Below are 27,372 nucleotides of genomic sequence, written 5' to 3' on the forward strand. Positions count from 1 at the left end.
AAGTCTATATATTTTAAACAAACATTAATAATTGAATACAAAGTTTAAATAATTCTACATGTACACTTAATATAATATTTTTGAAAATTTAAATTTTATCAACCATTACATCATGACATCAAATATGAATTTTAATTTTGAATTGAACTTGAAAAAAAAAATAAATAAAATTGGCAAGCCAATCCAATGGCCGCCAAACCGGCAATTTATATCATGGACCACAGATCCTTGATCAAAACGATGAGATACAGAATCCATACTCGTAAGATACAAAATTTTATAACACAATACACAAAAATTTCAACAGAGGACACATAGCATATCATTATGGACCCAAGTGGATTGAAAAGATGAGGTACAGAATTCATACTCGTAAGGTATAGAATTTCATAACACAAGGCACAAAAAATCATAACGTATGGCACATACACATATTATATATTTACTTATGTTTCAAATATGATTTAGGTATATAATTTGTGTTCATAGGCACAGAATTTGACAACACGAGACATAGAAATTCATAACATAAGACACAATTACTAATATGTTCCATGTACATAATTTGATCATACTCTTAAAGTACATATTTTATAACGCAAGACACAAAAAAGTCACAACACAAAATACATACATATGAACCAGGGTCCATAGTACAGGTTACCTTCCCACTTTTGCTGACTGAGTTGCCACATATTTATTTAATTTTATATTTCATTATTATATTATAATCCACCTGGATTAATTTTAAACAAATTTTTAAATTAAACATCCAACCCTAAATTATCTCTCCCTAATCTCGCGACTTCTGATCTTCCTCTCCTTCACGTATGGCTCCTTTCTCTCCAGAGAAGCGCTACCATTGAGTCGTTGAACTTGTGCGAGCGGTGAGGAGTGCATAGTACGAAAGCCGTGTTCAGGTATGTAGTTCTAACCATGGATTTTTGTATACAAATATATGTGGATGGTGACCTTTGATGGTGTGGAGGTAGAGAGTGTATACTATGACTCCGATAATCCACCTAGTTACCAATTTGATATAGAGGAAGAGGAAGCTCAACTACAACCGCAACAACCTAGTAAAGGAAAGGGGAATTGTAAGCATCCATCGTACAATCCTACTACAGAATGTCATGAGTTAGAGTTAGGGATGCTTTATCTTGATGCACGACAGTTTAAGAATGCAATGATTGACTACGCAGTGCATTTTAAGAGGGATATATGCTATTATAAAAATGATCCTATGAGAGTGATGTATAAATGTGCTGGTGTTGAGACAACTAATGGTAAAGGCTGCCCATTTCATTGCACTGCTTCATGGGAGGAGAGATATGAATGTTTTCAGTTAAAGACTCTTGAGGCAGAACATAAATGCAATCAAAAGTTTAGTTTGCGTTTGGTGAGTCAAAAATGGATAGAAGAAAAATATGAGGACAAAATTAGAGATGATCCTTGCATTGGGCATGTACAGTTGAAAAACCACATTGAGTCTGAATTGAAAATCAATGTAAGTATTAGCAAAGTTACAAGAGCAATTAGGTCAGTGCTAAAAAAAATTAACGCAAGTTTTGGGGATCAATTTAGAAGAATAAGGGACTATGCACAAGAGTGTATGAACTCTAACCCTGGCAGCAAAGTTCTTCTCAAAACCAGTAGGGTTATACCTGAGAGTCCTTGTGTTTTCCAAAGAATTTATGTATGTTTTGAGGCTTTGAGAAGGGGTTTCTTGGATGGATGTAGGAGGATAATTGGACTAGATGGGTGTTTTCTTAAAGGGTTGCTTAAGGGAGAGCTTTTAACTGCAGTGGGAAGAGATGCAAATAATCAGATGTACCCTATTGCATGGGCTGTGGTGGAGATTGAGAACACAGATTCTTGGAGATGGTTTCTCAAGCTGCTTAAAAATGATTTGGGAATCACCAACACATACCCCTAGACCATTATCAGTGACCAGCAGAAGGTATTTCTGTACACTGCTTAACATTTATTTTTGTCACTATGTAGCCACTAACTAATTGCATATAATAGTAATAATCAACTATGTTTAATTGTATTCACTGCTATATGAGTCTGTCAACTCTATTGCTTAATTTTGAACTATAAACTATATTGTTTTTTTATTCAGGGTTTAACTACTGTTATCCAAGAGTTATTTCCTGATTCAGAGCATCGTAATTGTGCAAGACATATTCATGCAAATTGGAGTAAGCGCCATAAAGGAAAGGTTTTAAAGAACCACTTCTGGATGTGCGCTAAGTCAACAACAGAAGGACAATTTCATGAACAACTTAAAGCTTTAGAAATGAGAGACAAAGATGCTAAAACTGATCTAGAACGATATCCTCCTAAATTTTGGTGCAAGGCGTATTTAAGAACCATAGTGAAATGTGACATTATAGATAACAACCTTTGTGAGGCATTCAATGGAACATTGGTGAAGGCAAGATGCAAGCCAATTATTCCTATGCTTGAAGACATTCGAGTAGGTTCTATGAGAAGGATTGCAAGAAAGATGAAATCTATTGACACTTGGAAAGGTAGATATGGACCATTTATAATGAAGAAAGTGACTGCAAATAAAAAGGAAAGCATTGGATGGAAGGTTAGTTATTTCTAATGTTTATTCAATAATATGAAATTAAATGATGTTATCTTAAATTGGAATGATAATTTGTCTTGCTAGGTTGATTTTAATGGAGATGATGGATATGAGATTAAGAAAGGGCGACATCAGTTCAAAGTCAAGCTTGAAAGTAGGACATGTTCCTGTAGAGCATGGGATTTGAGTGGTATACCTTGTGCTCATGCTATATGTGTCATCTTTGACAAGGGGAGGAACATTGAGGATTACCTTGACCCATGCTACTCAAAGGAAGCATATCAAAGGACTTATGCACATGCCCTTCAGCCTATTAATGGAGAACTCTTTTGGCCTAAAACTACTTATGAGGAAATATTGGCTCCGATCCCCAGGAAAATGTCAGGTAGGCCAAAGAAGAAAAGAAATCGTGAAGAAAATGAAGGTCCACCAACTAGTAGCAAGAAGACTCGACTAAGTAGGAAGGGTTGAGTTATGCGGTGTTGCATTTGTAGACAAGAAGGACATAATAGACTAAAGTGTCCTTCCGGTGGAGCTGTATCTTCAACAGTAAGTTTGGACACAATATTTATTGTTAAATATTCTTAGCAACTCATTTTAATGTATATATGTGTGTTTTTTTTTTTTTTTAATTTTTGTAGCCTGGTAACATTCCATCAAACCAACCACCACATGTAGAAGAACAAGATTGACAACATGGTTTGCTATGGCGGAAGTTTCTTTTGGAAGCACATTGAAGAATGAAACTTGAGCTGTTATGACAATACTTTATTTTGAAAGCACAATCAATGCAGTACAATTAATATTGATGTAGAATTTTTTTTTTTTTTGTTTTTGTTTTTTTTTTTTTGCAATTAACAATACATATTGATGTATTTGTTCTTTGTGCAATTAACTAGTACTGGTAATGTATTAGTTCTTTTGTACACTTTGATTATGAAATTTAATATAAATTTCATTTTAAGTTTTTTACTTACGGCCTCAAAAGTTTTCAAAATCTTCAATTTAAGTGTATACATAGTTCTTCAATATCAGTCACAAATGCACACCTTTAATTAGGAGAGGAAAATTAGAATTGAAGTCGCGATTAGGGAGAGATAATTTAGCATTGGATGTTTAATTTGAAAATTTGCTTAAAATTAATCCATGTAGATTATAATATAATAATGAAAAATAAAATAAAATAAATATGTGGCAACCCAGTCAGCAAAAGTGGGAAGGTAACCTGTTAAAAATGTCAATTGCTTTTTTTTCTCGGGTTCAGTGACTTATTTGGGGATTATTTGAGTTCGATGGCTTAATTGCTCTTTCTCAAATAGTTCAGTGGCTTATTTGTACTTTATCCCATTTAATTTTGATTGGATAGTTTGAACATTTCCGAGTTTCTTACTCTGGTTTCGATTTAGCCTATTATTTAATTTAAAATCAAAGTGGGCAAATTATCTGTGGACCCAAATCAATCTTGTAAGGTGGATCTCGATCCAAAAATATATAATTTATATACTAAATGTCCATAATTTACTTTTTAGAAGCTCACAATTTGTAATGATCATGTATTGTATTTATACAAATTGTCAAAAGGTGTTAAGGTGGACCCTAGTCCATGGTATAAGAACTGATCAAAGTGTATAATATACATATAAATCTTTGTGGAATTTTGTTTGAACGATCAATACAGTTCATTTCTAAAGCCCGATCGCTCTAAAGTTGCCCGTCATAGTTTCTGAGAATGGAACGGGCTTTTATTAGGAATAGATTGGGTCACATTAAACAAGGCCTAACTTATATGACTTGGCAAATTATATTATGCACTGCGGTGCAATCGATTATGCACCGCGCGTCTTTTTTTTTTAAATGAAAATTAACAGTGTTTATTTCTGCCGTTTCGCACCCTTTTACAAAAAGTAACTCTGTTATTCAGTGTCATTTTGTATACACTGCAGTTTCAGTTGAACACAACTACAGTTTCATTTCGATATAACTATAGTTTCATTCGATATTTTATAGACTCAAATATGTGAAAATGTTATTTAATTTTATTTTATATACACTATAGTTTTATTAAAACACAACTACATGATCATTTTGATATAATTACAGCTTCATTGTACAATATACACTCAAATATGTGAAATGTTATTCAGTTTCAGTTTATATACACTGCAGTTTCATTTCACTATAACTATAGTATCATTTTGATATAACTGCAGTGTCGGTTTGGATATACTGTAGTGTCAGTTAGTGTTTAATACACCAAACAAATGGACTCCGTTAACTCTAACGGCGGGCCGTTTCTTTACTTAAAGAAACGGCGCCGTATATGGGCCGCGGTGCATAATCGATTATGCACCGCGGTCTATAATATAACAACTTATATGACTTAGGCTTACCCTAAAATTATGTTGTGCAACTGTGTGCATCATGCATGGTGCACACGGATCTAGATTCATAATTTGTATAGTGTAAATTCATAAATTCTATATTGTAAATTAATAATTTTATAAATATATATTCATAATTATAGAGCTATATATTCATAATTTTCGATGTTCATATTCCTAATTGTTGAACTCTGTATTCACAAATCACATAACTATATGTTCATAATCTGATAACTATACAGTTTAGAAATTATGAATCTACAATACAAAATTATGAATCTGCAGTATAGAAATTATGAATCTACTGTATTTAAATAATTATATACCTACGATTTAAAAATTATGAATCTATAGTATAGATTTTATGAATCTACAGTATAGAAATTATGAATCTACAGTATAGATTTTTCGAGTGCCTTTTTTTGGAGAAGTCATTTTCCAACCACGTCACATCCCTCCCTACAGATCACGCCTATGCCCTCACACCTTAACCTCATCTTCTACTCTCACCTCACCAACTACTTCTTTATTTTCTTGCCATCTTCTTAGCACCAGGTATGTTTCTTCATCTTCTTCTTTTTTTCTTTTTCCTTTTTTTCAGTCATAAATTATTTTTTATGACTTTTTTTTCCCAAATATGACCATCTAAAATGGTTTCCTAGCCGGAAACTTCTCGACTGGTTTCCAAAGTGAAAGCAGCCTGGCCGACTGGTTTCTTCAGATCCTTTGTTTACAGAAATACCAGTGGTGAATTTTTTTCCCATTTTGTTTGTGAATTCTAATGGTTTAATATAGAAGTTGATCCCTCATAAGGGAGGTTGTGAGATCGAGACTAAGTGGAGGCGATATTGACTCTTTGTGCTTCAATAGGTTGAGAAAGTAGTTATGAACAGATATTGCATTGTGATAGAGTCAGTACTCAGTAGTATTAAAAAATGGTTTAATATAGAAGATAATGACTTGTCTCTAGAGTTTTTTGTGCTAATTTCAAGTTTTGATTATGTTGTGGAAAATAACCTTGATTATGCTCATGTTCTGACAAATGAACCAAACACACAAAGACAGTTTTCTGTTGTACAACCAAACACAGGAAAGAAAAATGTGTTATAGTAAATGACTCATTTTCCATAAATCATTTTCTTGTTTTCAAAACGACCCGATATAAATTCAAACCACATCATTTTAAACATTTTATTTCCTTACCCATTATTTTTACATAATTAATACAAAGTTGAGGAAATTAAAGAATAAAAAAATGTATGTGACACACGAGCATTACTATACATTAGTCTCTGCTCTCCTCAATCTAAAATTAGCATGAGAAAATTTTAATTTTCTCTAAAAACATTAATGAAACTTTTTTTTTTTCTAAAACATTAATGAAAATAAATAATCAAAGAACAAATCAATAGGCTCTCCAAATGTATATATGAAATGAATGGTAGATTGGTAGTCTCCTACATCCCAGTAATTCTCTTTGCCATTTGCTTCTCCCCCTCTATCTCTATCAAACTCTCAATTACAATATCTGCAGCATTTGTGACAACATCTGACCAGTTCCTGCAATTAATATATTATGTGCATGTTAACGTATTATATAAATCAAATCCGAATATTATTTTAGACCAGAATTCATAATATAAGATGGATCGTTTTGCCTATATGAACTTACCCTTCTTGAGAGTTGAAGGCAAGGCCAACGGTGTACTTGGCCTCCTCTAGGGCGGAGTTGAACCGGTCGATTTCGTGAACCGGAACGGTCCCATTGTCGACTACCCGCAGCTCCGACGGCTTAACGTCGCAGAAGATGGGGATCACCTTCTTCTTGGACTCCACGAAAAGCGCCAATTCATGAAGGCAGAAATAGGACTCGCAGTAGCGCGGGGAGAAGACGGCGACGCCCACCTTGCATTTGGCGATGGCGCCGTCAATCTTCTCGAACAGCTTGTCGCCCGGTTTCATGTTCTTGTTGTCCAAGAACGACCGGATTCTGAACCGGGCCAGCCGGTCGTACAGCAGCGACGCCACCGTCCGCTTCGTGTCTATGCCTCTGTGGTTTATGAAAACGTCGACGCACGTCGCCGGCGCCGCCGCCGGCCGCCGCATGGCTCTGTTCACCATCGGAGCTCCACACTTCGACACTAGGCTTGTGATAATTGATCGCTGCATTTTCGTTTTCTCGAACGTACTTTTTTGTTTGATGAATTGAAGATCGAAATGAAATATTATAGATGTGTAGGAGTTTATGCATGCATGGTGGTTCTAAGTTCTAAAGTGAGATAATTTATAGGAGGAGAAGAATTAGGATTTTGTGGACTGATCCCGTGTGAATTTGGAAAGTTTTGTTCAATTTACTAAGTTAAAAAATTCAAAGAGGGAATTGAAAGGGAAAATTCCGTATGGAATGTTGAAGTTGAAATTGTCTGATTTTGACAGGAAACATAGAAACAAACAAAATAGAAAAGCGTACTTTAAAAGTTGGATGGTCAATACTCAATAGTATATTTTTGTTTTTATTTTGTATGAAATAAATGTTGGCTTTAAATGCTATATAACTTGATTAATTTGTGATAAAATTAATCAATTTACGGATAAGTGATGTATATATATATATATGAAAATAAATTATTACGGAGTATAACCCTTATCGCAAGTCGTACTATATGTGTAGCTTCGTTTATGAATATGATAAGTAAGGATAATATAACACTTACAACATGTATGATTATTCTAGAAATAAGCATGAAATACAATTGTATTTTTTTTTTAAATAGATGTATTTCATTATTAGGTAGCAGTTATCAAGAATATATGGGCTATGTCCCTTACAAGAAAGATATTTTTTTGTGTAAACACCGAGGTGTTCTGGGTCTTTCTCTGTCGTTTTTATAGTTCAGGGTCTTTCTCTGTCGTTTTTATGGTCCGGGTCGACCCGATTAATCCTCGCTCGCTCTGATGAGAGGCACAGAAGCTGGCCCAGGGAGAATTGTCACTTGTGCGAATCGAATTCGCATTATCTCAAAATTCTTCCTCAAAAAGAGATTTGTCACTTGAGTTATCCTATTGAGTTACCAGAAGGATACTAGTTCAGTAGTTCATAGGACTTGGTATTAGTTATTTGAATTATTAGGAATAGTTTTTTAATTGCCCATATATATATAAGGTCAGGTTTCCGTGCAGACAGTGCTTTCTAGGTAGTCACGCAACATTAGGTATACATAAATGCACAACAAAGTGTTCGAAAATGCACCATTATGTGTTTTGCATGTTTTTTTTGTGTGTGGTGCATTTGTACATTTCATTCTGATACATTTTCGAACACTATATGGTGCATTTATGCATACCAAATTGTACAATCAGCACTAGCTGCACGGGATCAGTATATATATATATATATATATATATATATATATATATATATATATATATATATATATATATATGTACGCGATGCGCAAAAAATAGGTGCCCAATATTAATATTTTATATTAAAATTTTAAATTTATTTTTAAATTATTGCAAATAATAATAATAATAATAATAATAATAGTATATTAATATTGGGGTTATATGTTAATTAGTTATTTCTTTAAAATTATATGTTAATTAGTTATTTCTTTAAAATATAAATATTAAATTTATAGAAATGTTTTACATTATTATTATTATTATTATTATTATTATTATTATTATTATTATTATTATTATAATTATAATAATAATAAGAAGAAGAAAATGTATAGTGGATGCATGTGCATTATAGCAATAGTGGAAAGGATAACAGAAGTTATAACGGTAGGGGTATGTTTGTCCAAAATATTGTATAGTACAACATTTATAGCATAATGTTTCATAAAACTTAACGGAAAAAACAGACATAAATGAAGGGTATAACCTTCATCAACACTTATTATGTTTTTAGATTTTATATATATATATATATATATATATATATATATATATATATATATATATATATATATATAGCTTGAAAAGGTAATGACAAATGACAGTTATGAAAAATTAAATCAAATAGTACAAAATTAATTTAATTAAAAATTTAATTTGTACAAATAACATCTTTCCAAAGTTTTGACCTCTTCTTGGTGCATGTTTGGGTCTAACATTAGATGTAGACATGTAGTTGGAATTAATTAAAGAATTTTCTACAAAGTTTAAAAGACGTTATTTTGACTAATTTTGTCTCTAACAGTTAACACATGCAAAATTATCGTTGGCTCAACGTGTGTGTCAATTGTTACCTATACACTCCGTATTTGAGTATTTCTAGTTTCTTGGCTACAAAGAAATAATAACATTTTTTTTTAAAAAAAAATATTGGGAAGTTATCTAGTTAAGTGCCCGTCAAATCCATACATAGATCGAACATTAACACTTACTTGCATCAATTGATTACTTTGTTAGAGTTAATTCAATTTTTGGTCCTAAATTTATAGGTGACAGTTCATTTTTAAGTTCTTTTTATTAGGATATCTACTTTTGGTCCTACAATTATTATGACTTAACCATAGTTGGTTCTTTATCAACAAAAGAGTTTAAATATCGTTAAATACTTTTAATACTACTGACTCTGTTACAATGTAGTATCGTAATCCACACGTACTGGAGTTTGAACTTGAGACCTCTCATTTGAAAAATCACAGCTATGCCACTCGACCACAAAGCCTTTGGCATACCAGACTTGATCGATTTCAATTTACTAAATAATTAAATTAAAGATTTATACATAAAGTGGAATTGGGTTTATATAATTGTCAACAAACCACTAGCCGACTAGGAGTTTTACCGTTACGCTTTCTTAGGTTAAGGGATTGACTCCACTAAAGCACTTTAATTTTGGGTGTGATTGGTACGCCTCTTTCACTGTTTGCGTTCTTTCTACACTCACTAGTTTTGTTAGGTGTATACTATTTAACATCAAATTATTTCAAGATTATCTTTTTATAAAATTAAAGCTAATGATATTTATAAGTTCAAACAACAGGTTCACGAAATAAGCTCTCAAAATTAAATAATATTCTTGTATAGATAAATGTATGCCATTGTCTGTAACGTGCAGTGGCAATGTGAATAGTTATTCCCAAAATCCCATGGGCCATGGCATTAGCTATTTATTTATGTCTCATCACGAGTAGCTAAATTTTTATAATGGTAAAAATATTCTTATATATTTAATGGTTTTATTGAACCAAACTTATATAATTGAAAATTTTAAGATAAAACTATTTAGAATTAATTCCATTTATTATTCTAGATTTATAGATGTCAATCCACTTTAAATCTATTTTTATTAGAACATCAATTTTTGGTTCTAGTATTATTGTGACATAATCATTTTTGGTCCTTTATCAACAAAACAATTTAAATATCGTTAAATACAAGGACATTTCGATCTTCAATTATGAATTTTTCAAAAAACTAAACATAAAAAATATTTTAAAAAATTAAAATGTCTTTGTATTTAACGATAGTTCAATAATTTTGTTGAAAAAAGGACTAAAAATGGTCATGCTACAATAATACTAAGACTAAATGAGGATGTTATAAAAAAAAAAAAAAAAAAAAAAAAAAAAAAAAAAAAAAAAAAGCTAAAAGTGAACTACCACCTACAAATTTAAGATAAAAATAAAATTAACTCAAACTAATAACGGGGGCGGGTAATTATAATGGGGACTGTGGGACGCGAATGCCCTTTAGGTCCATAATAATTTGGCTAAAGTGTCGTCCCGCACCATGAACCATTCCTGATTATTCATGTCGCACAATAATCTTTAATAAGTGATATTCAGAGCCATAAATCATAAATTTTTTTTCGCCTAGAACTTTTTACAGGTTTCCTACAGGTTACCAGTAATAATATTGCTGACATGAAATTTTTTGTTAGTTTTTTTTTGGTATTTTTCTTCTGTCACCTTCATATTATTATTTTTTTTTCATATTTTCTTTTTTCCTAAACATATAGGCCTGCTCTGCGTTTTTCGCTTCTCGTTTCTCCAATCAGGCATGCTCTATATAGGCCTGCTCTGCGGAGTTTAGTACCGGAGAAACGAGAAGTCAAAAACGCAGAGCAGGCCTATACGTTTAGGAAAAAATAAAAATACGAAAAAAATTATAATACGAAGGCGAAAGAAGAAAAATACTCAAAAAAACTAATAAAAAATTTCATGTCAGCAATATTATTACTGGTAATCTGTAAAAATTTCTAGACGAAAAAAAAATATTATGCTTATGGCTCTAAATATCACTTATTAAAGATCATGGTGCGGCATGAATAATCAAGAATGGTTCATGGTGCGGCATGAATAATCAAGAATGGTTCATGGTGCGGGATGACACTTTAGCCTAATAATTAATACTAAAAATTGGGCTCAAGAAAGTAGGCCCGTAATTCTAGGATTGACCATGGTTTCGGTTCTGATTCCAAAAATAGTCGAACTGGAACCTTATATAAAGGTTCTGGTTTCTGAATTGGCAGTTCTGGTTGAACCGTCGGTTCTAGTTGGATTTTAAAAAAAAAAAAAAATTCTAGTTTCTATTTTAAAAGGGTCCAAATTCAACAATTAATTTTTTCATCTAGAATTTTTTTAAAAATGGTTACATCAAATATTAAAACTTTAATGTTAAACTAAAAAAAAAAAAAAAAAAAGACTTACACTTAAATTTACTAAAATTACCAGGACTATGTGGTCCAATGGTACCCGGGTTGGACTTCCATTTGGAAGGTTGTGAGTTCGAGCTTCAGTGGAGGCGTTATTAGCTCTTTGTGTTTCAGTAGGTTGAGAAAGTATATGAACAGATACTACAATGTAATAGAGCTAGTAACATTCAAAAAAAAAAAAAAAAAATTTACTAAAATTAAGTTGCCTACATATATTGTCGAACTATAATCAACAGATATTAATAATTTTTTTAATATTTTCTAGATATGGAACGAGAACAGGCCTCCTTAGATAATACACAGTATTACATATTAGTCATATCTTTACTAAACGCTAGAATGACAAAATTTTAAATGAATGACTAACTGCAGTAAAGAAATTAAAGTTATGGGTATAATGAAATAAAATTTTAAAAAGTAGGACTAAATGTAGTAATGTTGCAACAATCGGTGACTAAAAGTGAAATTTGCTTATTCTTATTCTATTTAGGGAAAAGGGTTAAAAAAGTCATCGAATTTTACCTGAAAAGTCAATTAAGCCCCTAAAATTTTTAAAGTTGCAATCAAACCCATCAACACTTTATTTTGGTGCAATGAAGCCCAAAAACTGGTTAGTGACCTGTGATAGTATGTCACTAGCGTTCCAGCAACACTCCGATCACCATGGTCAGCCAAGAAGGCGACCCACTGGTCACCTTTTCAGCGCAGAAGGCGACCAATCAATGGTGTCGGAGTAGACTGGAGTGTTATTGGAGAGTTGCCGAAACGGCGAAACCTAATAACCTACTTTCACATGTCACTAACTAATTTTTGGGTTTTATTGCACTAAAATAAAATGTTGATAAGTTTAATTATAATTTTAAAAAATTTAGGAACCTAATTGACTTTTCATATAAAATTTGTGGATTTATTTGGCCATTTTCCCATCTTTTTATTCTATATTTCATACTTCTGAAATCCTATTCATATTGCCTCTATTTTCATTATATGAGCCAACTGCCATGTTAAAGGCATAACCATTACTTTCTCTTTCTCTTTATATGTGTGTGTGAATTTTATCACTATTGGTTCTTATATAAGGACAAAATAATTTAAGTAATATTGAAAATTGGAGTATTTTGTCTTTAATTTTGAATAATTATTTCATTTGAATTTTTCAAATCAACTAAATTTTATTACGAAATAGAATTTCTATTCTATTGAATTTTATTATGCAAACCAAACATGCTAACATGCTAAGAATATAATTTAGTTAGGATAATTGCTTCTTTATAAAGTTTTTAGTCAGGTAAGATAGATTTAGGTCATTTAACTCGTTGTGTTTACATTTTGTTGATGATGAACAAATCAGATGACCTCTGTACGTACCTTATTTAGCAAATTGAAGGTATTATGTTTTGAGATGAATGTCTTTTCGAGATTTAATTTCTTATCTTGAATCTTGATATGTGTAATATGGAGTTGGTTCAACAGAAAACATTGTCGATCTCAAGCGAGAAGCACAAATAAATGCTAGTCATCAATCTGAAAGCTAGATTCAATGGCTAAAAAGGTAGAGGAAAGAGGAAACTATATAATGACATTTTCATAATTATTACAAACTTTAGATGTGCACTTTAAAAAAAATTTGTGTGTGCGTCAGTTGATAACTATAAGTCTACTTTAGATTTATAAAAGTACCATCAAGTTGAGTGCATTGATAGTAATTAACTAATTTAGAGAAGTCATAAGCTTTTAATTAGATATAGTGCATGAGTCATTTATAATTTTGTGGAATAGACAATGAATCTCATTTGGTACTTCAAATTATGTCCACCCAGAGCATACCTGAGTATGAACTGTAAGCTTTTTTGTAAATTAAAAATTATTAATCCAGATAATATTATTATACACATAATTTTAGAAAAATGACAGTTTTCCTCAATGAATTATAGGGATATAAGATTTATTGCCCTTCAATTATATCTATTGTCACTTTTTGTCCTTAATTGTTTACGAAATGACTTTTTCATTTATACATACTTTCTCAACCTAAAGCACAAAGAGTCAATGTCCTCACATTAGAGTTCAAATCTGAAACCTCTCATTTAAGGGGTCACAGTTATGCCGCTCGACCACAAGGCCTTTGCCATTTCACAAGCAATTAAGATATGAAAGAAGTCGCTTCTCATACAATTTAGGTGCAAATAAAAGGTGGTGACAGAATAATTAAAGGATGAAAAATATTACTCCGTACTTCTTTATAATTGAATAACGAAGATTGTCATTTTTAGACTCAATAGGCAAAAACATGAACTTAATAGGCAAACCATAATCCTATAAACTCTTCATGTATTTTTCCTATAAATTTTTTCTCTAGTTAAATTTAGTTAGCCATTCATTGGCACCCAATGAATGAAAACCACATCATGAGGCTGGGGTAAGTTTGGAGGTAAAAATCATAAGGGAAAATGGGCATTTTCCATTCATAAATTACTTTTAGGGTTTGTTTGAAAACTCGAAAAAAATGACTTCAAAAAGTTATTATTATTATTATTTTTTTTTGAGTATTCAATGAAAATAAAGTCAAAGGAAAATATATATCCATTCTAGTCAACAAAAAAATGTTCAATTTAGTAGGAAATGTCTTTCAAGAGTTTTAGTCGGAAGACATTTTTCAAATTCTTTATTTTCTCGTATTTATCTTTTCTATCATCTTTTTTGTATGCTAGTTTTCAGATTATCATTATTATTACCACCACCGCTGCCGCCAACACCGCCACCATCAGCATCACCACCAACAACAACACACCACTATCATCATCAACACCAACACACCACCACCATCACCAACACCAATACCACACTACCACCAGGGACGGAGCCAAAGGGGGGCAGCTGCCCCCCCTCACCCACCCCACCCCATATATAGTCTTTGTATGTATATATGTATATATAGTACATGTTTTAGTATTAGTATAAAAAAAAAGAGTTAATACCATCTAAGGTCCTCCGAGTATAGTGGTTTTGCCATGTTTAGTCCTAAACTTTCAAATTGACCATATGTGGTCCTTCGACTTTCAAATTTAACCATTCGTGGTCAAAGTTAACCACCCATGGTCCTTCAAGTTTCAAAATTTAACCAGTCGTGGTCCTCTCATGATTGGTTAAAATTTAATAGTTGAAGGACCATGAGTGGTTAACTTGGACCATGAATGGTTAAATTTGAAAGTCGAAGGACCACAGATGGTCAATTTGAAAGTTTAGGACTAAACGTGGCAAAACCACTATACTCTGAGGACCTCGGATAGTATTAACTCTAAAAAAAAAAAACTATAAAATGTTAACAAGAGTGAGTTAGATTAGGTTGTGGAGCACATATTTGGCAATAGTAGTGAGGTCAAAGGTTTAAATCTTGGCATAGCTTTACTAGAAAAATTTTCTGAATCCGTCTGTACTGTTTCGCTCCCCCTCAACCAAATTTCTGGCTCTGTCCCTAACCACCACACTACCACCAATAACACCACCGCCGCCGCGGCCACCATACCACCACTCATTATTATTATTATTATTATTATTATTATTATTATTATTATATAACAAATAATATGTTCATTTTCAAGAAAATGAACTAACAGAAAAAATACAATTTCTTAACTTTCAATTAAACAGAAAAAGATAGTTTTCTACTCTTCAGCCAAATATTAGAAAACAAAATTATTTTTCAAAAAAAAAAATGAATCATTTTTTGTAATCATTTTCTAGAAGTCATTTTCTAAGTTTTCAAATGGATCAAAGTATCAATCTCTTAAGCTGATGTCGAAGCAGTCTATAATCTTGCCAAAACGAGGATGTAATTTAAATGAATAACTTGGTTAGAAAGCAAACCTAGCCACATAATTAATCAACATCTATTATTTGATTTGAAAAGAAAATTTGTAGAAAAAAACTGAGCACGACTTGGAACGCCGTACGTACGAAGGTACGATATGATCATGTTCCTTGTTCAAACTTCAAACAAGACTTAGTATTTTAATTTGCTGATGGTTTTCGGTTTTAATTCACACCCCCCCCCCCCCCCGCCCCCCCCCCCCCTTCCGCGTATGTATGCAGTATATATAATTAATAATGCTATTTTGATTAATTACATACTTTATGAATTTAAATCTCAAACTTAAAGGGCTCTCAGTCTCTCACCACTCCTGCTTTAAAGCTAAGTCAGGTGCATGAAGTAAATCATTTGACGTGCCTCAACTATCCTACATGTTTTCAAATGTTTGTATACTCATGCCTACACTAAAACCAAAATTTCAGTATACTCGTGTCTACACTAAAACCAAATCTTCATATCTCATTTTTTTAGTGACGAGAAATTTGACAGTTACTATACAAAAAGTGTGCACTAGTAAATAAATTCCGTCTTGTGATTTTATTAATGCACCTTTTTTATTAAACGTTGTATAGTGTGATTGCTAATAAAATAAAATTTATGAACTAAATTTGAATTATATTATTAATTGAAATGACATTTTGTTGAGAATATTCATGAGGTATATTCTAGTTTGAAATTGTCGTACCAAACACCCACGGCGAACCTTGACTTATTTGAACCATTTTACTGCTATGAATTCCATGTAGTGGCCATGGAAACTTGTGACGACTTACTAAAATGGACTACACGCAAATACCAAAATAAAATAGAATAAAAATGGGAAGGATATATGGAAAAGTACAGATGATAGTGAATGGTTTAAGTTAATTCTTCATATCATATATAAATATTTCCACATGCAAATAAGGAAGAAGCTAAGGGTCGCTTTTACATCCAATCTTTTTGTGCATCGCAATCTTTGCAAATCCACACCACACGTGTATCACTGTTTATTTTTGTTTTCTAAGGTCCGAAAATAATTCTTTAATTTTATTTAAACCACTATTGCAAAAATCGGTCTAGGCGCCCCTAGGCCGTGGCAATTTTCCCCCTAGGCGAACGCCTAACGCCTAACTCGGTCGACTTAGCCGCCTAGCGTTTAACTTAGCCGAGTTAACTTGTCCATTTCGGTCGAGTTAACCCACTCAGATCAGCTCGGCCTTGCTAATATATATATATATATATATATATATATATATATATATATATATATATATATATGTGTGTGTGTGTGTGTGTGTGTGTGTGTGTACATACATACATATACATACATATATGTATATATATATATGTATATATATATATATATATATATATATATATATATATATATATATATATATATATATATATATATAATACGGAGTATGACATATATACACCCGTAAACTAGTTTGATACTTTGAATCTTTGGATAATTGAAGTATTTGAGTATTTTTAATTTTTAATATTGTTTTGATGTTATGACTTATCAATTATCATTATTTCATTTATTTTGATGTGTTATTTGATTGAAGGTTGAAAACAACCTCATTAAAATTGTCAAACGGCAAATCTGCCACTGTTTTTTTTGCTCCCGCCTAAGCGCTTTCCGGGCGCTCGACTAGCGTCTAGCGCCTACTACAACCATGATTTAAACTTATGCTATCTTAACCAATTTTTAAAAAAAACGATGATATTATTTTCGTTAAATAACGTTTTTTTCTTCCTAAAATGATGTTTTTTAAACTATGTAATAAAAGTTCTACATATTTATAAAAATGCATGTCATTATGTTTTACATTTAAATATAAATTACAATCGATCACTAATTCTATGATGGATTTATCTTGATTTTTCATACCAAAAAATTAAGCATCATTCTCACAAATTTTATCCATATGATGTTTTTATTGGTTTTTTTTTTTTTTTTCAAAAAAGATGTTTTTTCCTAAAATAATATTGTTTTTTCTTAAATAGTAAAACGAAAGTTCTGCATATTTTTAAAAATTACATTGTGATGGTGGCAGTAGTTGTGCAAGTGCGGCCAACTATGTTAGGGCTAGGTAGTCTAGGTAGTCCAACCCTGAGCTTGTCTTCCCAGGGCCATTGCACATGTCCCCCCAACATATAGGTTCATTTGAGAATCATCTCTCACAGGAAAATTATAGACACATTTGAGCCTTCCATCTTGGATCTGTTGGTGGTTGAGATTTTTTCTCATTTTTAAAGATTTATTTACATAAGGGTGCTTTGGTAAGTTTGGAGTGTGTTTTGAATGTTGGACTTGATTTTAATGGTTTAATTTATAGTAAATTTGGATCGCTTGATGTTGTACTCTCCTTCATGTGAGGTTCTTTCTCCATTTTTCTAAAAGTTTTTATTCTTCTGCATTTCTTCTTCTTCTTCTTCTTTTCAGCTATGGATTCAAGTTAGTTTTCGTGTTTTTAATGTTGGAAAAAAATAGCATAAAATGACATTTTAAGTAGTTATTTTGTGGTACAATTATCAGCGGGGTTCACTTCTGATTTGGGTCGGGTTAAAGTGGATTCGGGTTCTTCGTAGTGAAACAAAGAGATAGATATATTGCGCGCGGTACATTCTGTCTGCTGTTCCGCTGCAGTACACGTCTACCAGAACGGTTCGTCTCTGATCAGTTCAGATGACGGTTGCGAGGATTAATTGAGCTGTTACGGAATTAATTTCAGATTAATTTCAATTTTGAATTCCAGAATTAATCTCCATGTTCAACAGTCAATTTTTGAAGGTTTTTAACCTGAATTTAAATGTCAAAGTAAATGCTATTTACACCACCTTCTCCTATATAAGAAGTAGTAGTAGCAGCAGAATTTTACACACAACAGAAAATTATATTTTCAGCTCCAAAATCTCAGCTTCTACTCCTTTCTTAGCCTAATTGTGTTCAAAGTTTGCTCTTGTTCGGCGGGTTCTTTGTTTGGGTGCTCAAACACTGAATCGTAGCACGTTTTATCCTGGGAAACCTAGGTTACAACACTCCTACCACTTGTGGGAGGTAGCAAATAAGGTTTTAAGGAAAAGAACGATTCGTTCAACTCGTGCTGACCACTAACTGAATTATCCACCCTTTCCTTCCCAAATATTAGCCTATATTTTCCATATAATAATAATCTTTTCGTAGGATTATTATTTTTGGGGTTTTCCACATTATTACCCAACATTTAATTATCTATCGTTTGAGTATAATAGTGATTGATATATAAGTATTTTTCGCGGGCAATGTACTAGTGTGTATTGTGGGAGCGATAGGTGTGCATTTTCATTGTTGATTGATTACTTTTGGGTGATTTAGAGGACGAACAAGGTCCTCATATAACAAGTGTGCATTTTCATGGTCGGTGGTATGCACTGTGGCCTCCGTAGGCATGCATTTTGGACTGTCGGTGGTGTGCATTTAGGGTGATTTAGAGGATTATTGTCCCCCAGTAAAGAGTGATGACTGATCATAGCCACCCATTAGGGTTCATCAATGGTTGAGAATTTTAGTAAAAAAAAAAAATACATGGTCAATTTTATAATTATAGTAAACTTTCAAGTTTGCAATATTGTGTGCATTGTTGTCTCTGTAGGTGTGAATTTGTCTGGTCGGTGATGTGTATTTTGGGTGATTTTGAGGAGGAACTAGGTATTCTTGTAACAAATGAGGACTGATCATAGTCGTCCATTATGATTTCATCAATGGTTGAGGATTTTAGTAAAAGAAAACACACGAAGTCAATTTTATACACTATAATTATTATGTTCATTGTGGCCTTGTGTAGGTGTGAATTTGCACCGTCGGTTGTGTGCATTTTGGATGATTTAGAGGAGGAACAAGGTCTTCATGTAACAAGTGAAGACTAATCATAGCCACCCATTAGTGTTCATCAATGGTTGAGGTTTTAGTAAAAAAAAATACATGATCAATTTTATAATTATTATAAACTTTCAAATTTGCAATATTTACAAAACAATGTTTGGCATTAAACTATGCATTTACATAGTCGGTGGTGTGCATTTTGGACTACTGATGTTAAATGAGAATGTGTAGGTGTAGAATGGGAGGAAAATTTGGACTAGTTTTTGGTTGGACGGATTTGGCCTTAAGCGTGATTTTGGGGGATTTGACATGCTAATTAGGTGGATTTCTTTATATCTTTATGTTTAATCGTAGCCATTAGTTTGTTAGTTTCAATAGCTACAATTTGTCTATAATTTTTACGTGAGAGGTGGTTCTCATGTAAGTCAATCGTTATGCGTTGGACCCGTGTCCAGCATGCTTGCTGGACACGGGTAACAGTGCCGTTAGGCACTGTTATCTCCTTTTTTTTTTTTTTTTTTTTTTTTTTTTAATTTCAGACCGCTTCATTGTAAGAGTATATGTTCATAATTTTATTACTATATGTTAATAACTATACATTCATAACTCCATAACTTTACGTTCATAACTCTATAACTGTACATTCATAACTCCATAACTGTACATTCATAACTCCATAACTGTACATTCATAACTCCATAATTGTACATTCATAATTTTCGAAGCTCTATGTTCACAATTTTAGAGCTCTATGTTCATAATTTTATCACTATATGTTCATAATTGTAAGTTCATAATGTTAGAGCTCTTTGTTTATAATTTGATCAATAACTGTGCATTCATAATTCCATACTGTAGATTCATAATCTCATAACTGTAGATTCATAACTCCATAACTGTAGATTCATAACTGTATAACTGTACATTCATAACTCCATAACTGTACATTCATAATCTTCGAAACTCTATATTCACAATTTTAAAGCTCCATGGTCATAATTTTATCACTATATATGTTCATAATTGTAAGTTCATAATGTTAGAGCTTTGTGTTCATAATTTCATAATTGCATAACTGTATATTCATAATGGAATAACTGTACATTCATAACGGCATAACTGTACATTCATAATCCAAAAAAAAAAAGATAACGCCGTTAACGCCGTTAACGGCAAAACGCGCGCGAATTTTTTTTTTTTTAACTAAATGACGCGTTTTTTTTAAAAAAACGACGTCGTTTTGGGTCCGTGTCCACAATTCAATGTGGACACGGGTCCAGGGCATAATTTACGACCCTTATATATATACTAGTTTTTTACGCGCATTGCGCGATTGGGATAATGCCCAATGTTTTTTTTTTTTTTTTAAATAAGTACTTTAAAGTATATTAAGGCAGGATTATATTGAAATTGTTCATGCATAGATAATTGAAGGTTGAATTTGCGGATTTAAATAGGTAATTCTTCTCCCAAAGGTTGAGTCCCCAACCCCAAGAGCCCCCCACACTTCGACCCGACAGAGCATTGTGGGAAGTTGTAAATCACGGTGGCTCAATGGTTCAGCAGACAAGGCCAAATGCTGATACGCACAAGGAATCTGCCCACATTGGACATAATTCCCGCACTGCCGCTGCCGAGGTTCAAACCTTGGTCTCTTCTCCCAAATACTACCCACTAAACCATTGAGCTAAGCCCGTGCGGGTTAAATAGGTAATTCTAAGTTTACAAATGCAAGATAATATAGTCAAGATTGATTATAATTGTCAATAAAATAATTGTATAGGTATGGTTTGAAACCAAATACGGGACATAAGAGAAAACAAATAAAAATTAGGGTATAAAATATTAAATATATACTAATATTGTTTGAGGAGATTCCGACATTAGGATTTGTGGTTAAATTCTATTAAGACTTTAATATTAGAATTAGATTAATGGTGTAGTTATAATTCTATATTAGACTTTACTATTAGAATTAGACTAACGGTGAATTAACGGAAAAGTTAAATGGATAATCATATAATTAAGGATAAATTATAAAATCTTAAAAGAAAAAAATTAAAACCTGAACAATATGAACCATTCATTTGATTTAATAATTTGGCGGTCATTTTTTCTACCTAATGTTAATAATTAAATAAATCCGTTGGTCAAATCTGCTAGTATAATCCGCTAACGCTAACCGCTAACTACTGATTGTCAAACAAGGACATTGCGAGGTAGTTCTCACTTCAATTTGTTGTGTGATTTGAATACTCTCTTTGTCACAAAACCTCTCAAGTAGTTAATATGGTTGGCTTTATTAATTATATTTTTTTAAATTTTTTATGGTATTAATAAAATACTTGGTAAATAAATATATAGCATTATTTTGTATTATAACTTTGATATTTAATTAGAAAAATAGTGCACAAAAAAAATAATAGATAATGTAGTGAATATAATCAATTGATGAATTTGAATGTAAAAATTTGTACATTTGAGAAAAATAAAGACAATATAACTAATGAAAATATTTCTTTTAATTAATTGATTGATAATTAATAATTTTTTTTCATTGAATAAAGACATTGTAAGGATAATGTAGCGAATATAATCAATTAATAAATTTGAATATAAAGAATTTTTATATTGAAGAAAAATAAAGACAATATAACTAATAAAATTATTTCTCTTATTTAATTTATTGATAATGAATATTTTTTTTTTGAATAAAGACATTGTGGACACATAATTCTAAATTAAAGAAATGCATATGTATTATTTTTCGTTGTAACTACTAAATTATTATTTATATATAATTTAATAAGAGTAAAATAGAGTACTAATTATGCCAACTTTGATTGGGATGAGGTTCGAACCTAAGACCTTTTTTTTATTGAAATCAATGAGTAAGTTAACGGTGAACTAACAGCAATTCTTAAAATTTTAACGGAATTAGTAACAGTGTGTGGGTATTTTAGGAAATTTTAGTGTAAAATTTAAATCTGATCAATCTTTTAATCAATCTGAGCCATACATTTGATTAAAATCTGTGACCGCCATTTTTTCTACCCATTATAGGCCTAACTCTCTTGGGCTCTTATTAGTATATAATAGTAGATATATATATATATATATATATATATATATATATATATAGTTTGGTCAACTGTGTTGGGACTAGGTAAATGGGCTTGGACGCATGGTCAACCCTGAGTATGTTTTGAATAGTTATGCTGTGCATCTGTATGCACCATGCATGGTGCATACAGATGCAAAAACGACGTCGTTTTATTAAAAACGCGCGTCTCTCCTTTAAAAAAAAAAAAAATTCAGGTTCGATTCCTAGTAACAACATTATTTTGTTCATTCATTATGGAATTTTAGTTCATGGATTATGGAATTATAGTTCATGGATTATGGAACTATAGTTCATCGATTCTGGAATTATAGTTCATCGATTCTGAAATTTTAGTTCATAGATTCTGGAATTTTAGTTCATTCATTCTGAAAATTTTAGTTCATAGATTAGATTATGGAATTATAGTTCATCAATTATGGAATTATAGTTCATCGATTATGGAATTATAGTTCATCGATTATGGAATTATAGTTTCGAACCTAATTTTTTTTTTTAAGGGGAGACGCGCGTTTTATAAAAACGACGTCGTTTTTGCATCCGTATGCACCATGCTTGGTGCATACGGATGCACAGCATAATTTGCCGTCTTCCTAGGGGCTAGAGCCAGTGCACAAGGCCAAATTTTGAGGCCCAAGTGTGTGTGTGTAAAGGAAAACATTGAGTGTTTATAAAATTCAATTTTCAGTTAAATCGAAAAATTTTATTGTACAATAATAATTCATCATGCAATAGTAAGTCGAAGATGGTGTAATTGATGCTAAGCATAAGAAGTAGCTGGAGTAGGAGGAAAATTAATTTGTCGGACGATAGTGATTTACAGTAAAATTTTAGTTGATAATTTGATTAATTTGTACTATTTATTCAACAACATCAATATGGTTTTCATATAATCATATCTATAATCTTAAATGTTTTTTTATTGCATTAATAATTTTTTTTTAAAAAAAATTATCTATCTGAGTCCAAGAAATGTAAAAAGAAATAAAGAAAAATAATGATGTAATACCCAAAATCGTCCTCGACTATAGTGATTTTTCTCAATTTCGTCCTAAACGACTTTGGTGACATAATATCGTCCCAGACTTTTGTGTTTCGCTCAATTTCGTCCTCCATTTGTTATTCCGTCAAATTGGTGTTAAATAAAGGGACAATTCAGTAATGTCAATATTGATCTTTCTTTACTTTCAACTTGTGAAGTACGAAATTCCTCTTTCTTGTACGAATTACACCCAGAATTACTCCCAGACTTGCAAATCAAATTTTATATTCGCAGTTTTAGGAGTAATTCGTAAAAAAAAAAGGGATTTCGCAGTTCACATGTTTATGAATAAAGAGATGCCAATATTAAAATTACTTAATTGTCTATTTATTTAACACCAAATGGACAGAATAATAAATGATGGACTAAATTGAGCAAAAGCACAAAAGTCTGGGACAAAATTGCGCGAAACACAAAAGTCTGGGACGATATTAGGTCACCAAAGTCGTCTAGGACGAAATTGAGAAAAACCACTATAGTCGAGGACGATTTTGGGTATTAACTCGAAAAATAATTGAGCAAATAACTCAATCCAAAAAAGGAACTCTTAAAAAATTCATTACAAAAGAAACTCAAGTGGATAAACAACGATTGCTAATGAAAAATTACTAGATACTAATGTTCATAAAAGAAGATTAAGGTAATTCTGAGAGGGTTTAAATTAGGATATTGAACATGATCCCTATTTTGATTGGAACCACCCATTAAAATGGGCATTAAGACAATAGATTGAAAGTGGTGGGCATACATTTTGGTAATATAGATTATGGGTGATGAATAAGGAGCGGATGTGACTAATTTTGAAGAGAATCCACGTCGGATCTATCAAATATGGATTTGAAATTTTCCTTTTTGTTACATTTTTTGGTCCATTCTCTACTAGTGGCTATCACTGCTATTTTTTCTTTCCCATATAAATGGGTTGTTTAATTTCTTTTTTTGAATTCTTGTGGCTTAGGTGTAGCTGAGTTTTAGTCTCATATTTGCACTTTATTACAATATAATATCCGTTCATAGTTATTTTCTCAATTTAGTGAAGCACAAAGAGTTAATACTGCCCTCACTGGGGCTCAAACCCATGAACTTCTATTTGGGAGAGCCACTTTATGGCACTAGGCTACATTTCCAAGGTCATTAGCTTATAGATCCGTATTTACTTGCTTTATACATTACAAACTAATGGTAGATTAATAAAACTTCTTTCCAAGGCTCTATTAATGGCTTCTTAACTTTACCTTTGTTCTTACAAAATTTAGGAATAAGGTTCAAATTGGTCACTGAACGTAATCTGAAAATGCAATTAGGTCACTGAACGAACAAAAAGTGCAATTAGGCCACTGAACACTTCAAAAACGTGCAATTAGGCCACTGAACTCTCTAAACGTATGCAATTTCACTGGATAGCAGGTTACCATCAATTTTAGCAGGTTACCTGCTTACGTGGCAGCTGAGTTGGCATTTTTAATATTTTTAAATAATTTTTAATAATTAATTTTAATAATAAATTTTATAAAAAATTGAAAAAAAAATAAATAAAATATAAAATAAAGTCGTTTTTATTTTTTTAAATAAAAATTTATTATTAAAATTTATTAAAAATGCCAACTCAGCTGCCACGTAAGCAGATAACCTGCTAAATTGAGGGTAACCTGCTATCAGGTGAAATTGCACATTTTTGGAGTGTTCAGTGGCCTAATTGCACTTTTTTTTCGTTCAGTGGCCTAATTGCATTTTCAGGTTACGTTCAATGGTCAATTTCAACCTTATTCCCAAAATTTATTAAGATCCTTTAATTAGGGGTACTTTGTTGTTGTTTACCAAAAGGTTCCTTTGATTCTTTTATCTTCTAAACTTCTTTCCTTCCTTCCCTCCTATCTTCTAGATTCACATTCTCATATGGCTCATTGCACTCCCTTCTAGTATTGTGTTGACCATTCGAACTCGTTACTTCATTAGAAAACAAGGCTCAACTTAAAGAGTATTATTACCTTAACAAATAAATACATACATATGTGTATGCATATATATAAATAAATAAATAAATAAATAAATAATTGAGTTTAGATAACCATGAGGAGTTTTCTAAATTTAGAATTATTGACTTTTATTACACCTATTACCTATATCAATTTTATTCCTTATTCCATAGTGTGACTATAGGCCGTTGAAGGAAATGAACAGCTTACATTTCTTTCTTTCTTAAAGTGTCATTCCGCACCATAAACTATAATGAATTCTTCATGCCACACCCTGAATTTTCATAAGTGATATTTAGATCCACAAACCACTAATTTTTTTTCATCTAACAATTTTTACAAGTTTCTTACAGGTTGCCGGTATTAATACGCTGACATAGAATTTTCTTTTTCTTTTTTCGCCTTCCATTTGATACGTCAGCTTCATTAATTCTTTAATTATATATGCTTAGCCAAACCCAATGCATATTATTTACCGGTAGTCCCGTAGAACATGGTGGTGGCGGTGTGTCAATCGCCACCGGCACGATCTCGTCGACCAGCTCGGCGAACAGGGAGCTGAATCTCGGCGGCCAGCTTGTCGATCTCCGAGCACACCACCAGGTCGTCTTCACGTAGCAGTTTTTGCATGGTTTCAGTCTCATTGTTCTTATTGGGTCTATATGTTAAGCAGACTCCACCGCCCATGCCAACCAATAGCAAAGGAGCTTAACTTTTCTTCACTCCAGCTTTTATTTTTGTATTGCATGCAATCCAATTGGATTTTGAGTTGAGCATTTGATTGACAAACCGTGTCACAGGAACCACCTACTTTTGCGAGGACCAAAGTCAACACCTCCATTCACATCAATCCAACTCCTTGCCCGCCATCGTCGCCGAGATTCACGTCAACCGCTGGGCAAGCACCACAGCCACCGGAGATCGATATTCGACTCTCTGTCTCTGGTTTTGCTTGACGAATTGAAGTCCGATTTTTCTTTGAAGTGGTAGACCAGAAACAACATGGCTAGACTGGCCTTCCACATGCTTTCTTGAACAATGGCGACCTTTGTTGATGTGCTCTCGAGCACCACCATTTTTTTTTTTACGACACCTCCCAGGTTCAGGATCAGTGTTTGCAGCAACAATGGCATCCACCGCCACCGCCAAAGCTCACGCCGGAAGATCCAATCACTACCTCGTCGGTGTCTGCTACGGTTGCTAGTGGCGGCTGTGACCATCGGTGGAATGAGACCGAGAAAGAGAGAGAGAGGATGTCGGCTGGGGCTGTTGGGCGTGGTGGCGGTCGGTGGAAGAACCAGGCATACCCAAAGTGAGCAGCGAGAAGTTTCGCCTCCGGCGTTGCATGGCTGTCCCCCTTGGACTAAGTTAGGATTCTCAATCTCGATGATGCCCTGTAAACCCTTTTGCCTCTGTTCTTTATCATACCCTTTAGATTCCTCTCCAACTCATTCTCAGATATCTCTCTTCCTCAACTTCGGCTTCTTCCTTTCTCAATGTGCGAGGACCAGCCGCTGAGGTACCAGCCTCCATCTCCTCAGGAGTGGAGAAATGGCAGCTCCCTTGAACTTTTCTCTCACCATAACGGTTTTTCAGAGGTTTTCTATTGAAGAGAAGAGGGAGAGAGCCAAATTCAAACGATGAGTGTTTTGGCTCGTATTTAATTATTATATTTATTATTGGATTGACTTAAAAAAAAAAAAGTCCACGTAAGTATATTACCGGTGCCACCTCATCTTCATAACTGGAAAACCTGCAAAAATTGCTAGACGAAAAAAATTTAGTGGTTTGTGGATCTAAATATCACTTATGAAAGTTCATGGTGCGGCATGAAGAATCCATTATAG

General features: G+C 32.6%; 2 protein-coding genes across 3 annotated transcripts; one reads left to right on the forward strand and one right to left on the reverse strand.

Annotated features, from left to right (window-relative positions):
• The first annotated feature begins 981 nt into the window (after nt 1-981).
• Nucleotides 982-3,134, forward strand: LOC109150450. Of its 2 annotated transcripts, none has more exons than XM_019298361.1 (3): nt 982-1,960; nt 2,126-2,602; nt 2,684-3,134. In XM_019298361.1, the coding sequence occupies exons 2-3, from the start codon at nt 2,246-2,248 to the stop codon at nt 3,068-3,070; spliced, it is 744 nt and encodes a 247-aa protein (XP_019153906.1). In that variant the 5' UTR covers nt 982-1,960; nt 2,126-2,245; the 3' UTR covers nt 3,071-3,134. The 2 variants fall into 2 exon arrangements, with proteins under 2 accessions (XP_019153906.1, XP_019153907.1); XM_019298362.1 differs by having other exon boundaries at nt 2,176-2,602.
• Nucleotides 3,135-6,437: 3,303 nt separating this feature from the next.
• On the reverse strand, nt 6,438-7,149 carry LOC109150398 (TMV resistance protein N-like). Its single transcript, XM_019298307.1, has 2 exons — nt 6,653-7,149; nt 6,438-6,540 (listed from the first exon to the last, which is right to left on the reverse strand). The coding sequence occupies exons 1-2, from the start codon at nt 7,147-7,149 to the stop codon at nt 6,438-6,440; spliced, it is 600 nt and encodes a 199-aa protein (XP_019153852.1).
• Between the last annotated feature and the right edge of the window lie 20,223 nt (nt 7,150-27,372).

This window comes from Ipomoea nil, unplaced genomic scaffold (genome assembly GCF_001879475.1).
Source record: "Ipomoea nil cultivar Tokyo-kokei standard unplaced genomic scaffold, Asagao_1.1 scaffold2279, whole genome shotgun sequence".
NCBI lineage: Eukaryota > Viridiplantae > Streptophyta > Magnoliopsida > Solanales > Convolvulaceae > Ipomoea > Ipomoea nil.

Excerpts from the sequence above, each read along its gene's own strand:
- LOC109150450 (XM_019298362.1), top strand. The coding sequence starts at position 1,815 with ATGCAAATAATCAGATGTACCCTATTGCATGGGCTGTGGTGGAGATTG. Across the intron at positions 1,961-2,175 it reads TTATCAGTGACCAGCAGAAG|TTGTGCAAGACATATTCATG; the intron begins GTATTTCTGTAC and ends AGAGCATCGTAA. Across the intron at positions 2,603-2,683 it reads AGGAAAGCATTGGATGGAAG|GTTGATTTTAATGGAGATGA; the intron begins GTTAGTTATTTC and ends TTGTCTTGCTAG.
- LOC109150398 (XM_019298307.1), bottom strand. The coding sequence starts at position 7,149 with ATGCAGCGATCAATTATCACAAGCCTAGTGTCGAAGTGTGGAGCTCCG. Across the intron at positions 6,541-6,652 it reads GCCTTCAACTCTCAAGAAGG|GAACTGGTCAGATGTTGTCA; the intron begins GTAAGTTCATAT and ends TATTAATTGCAG.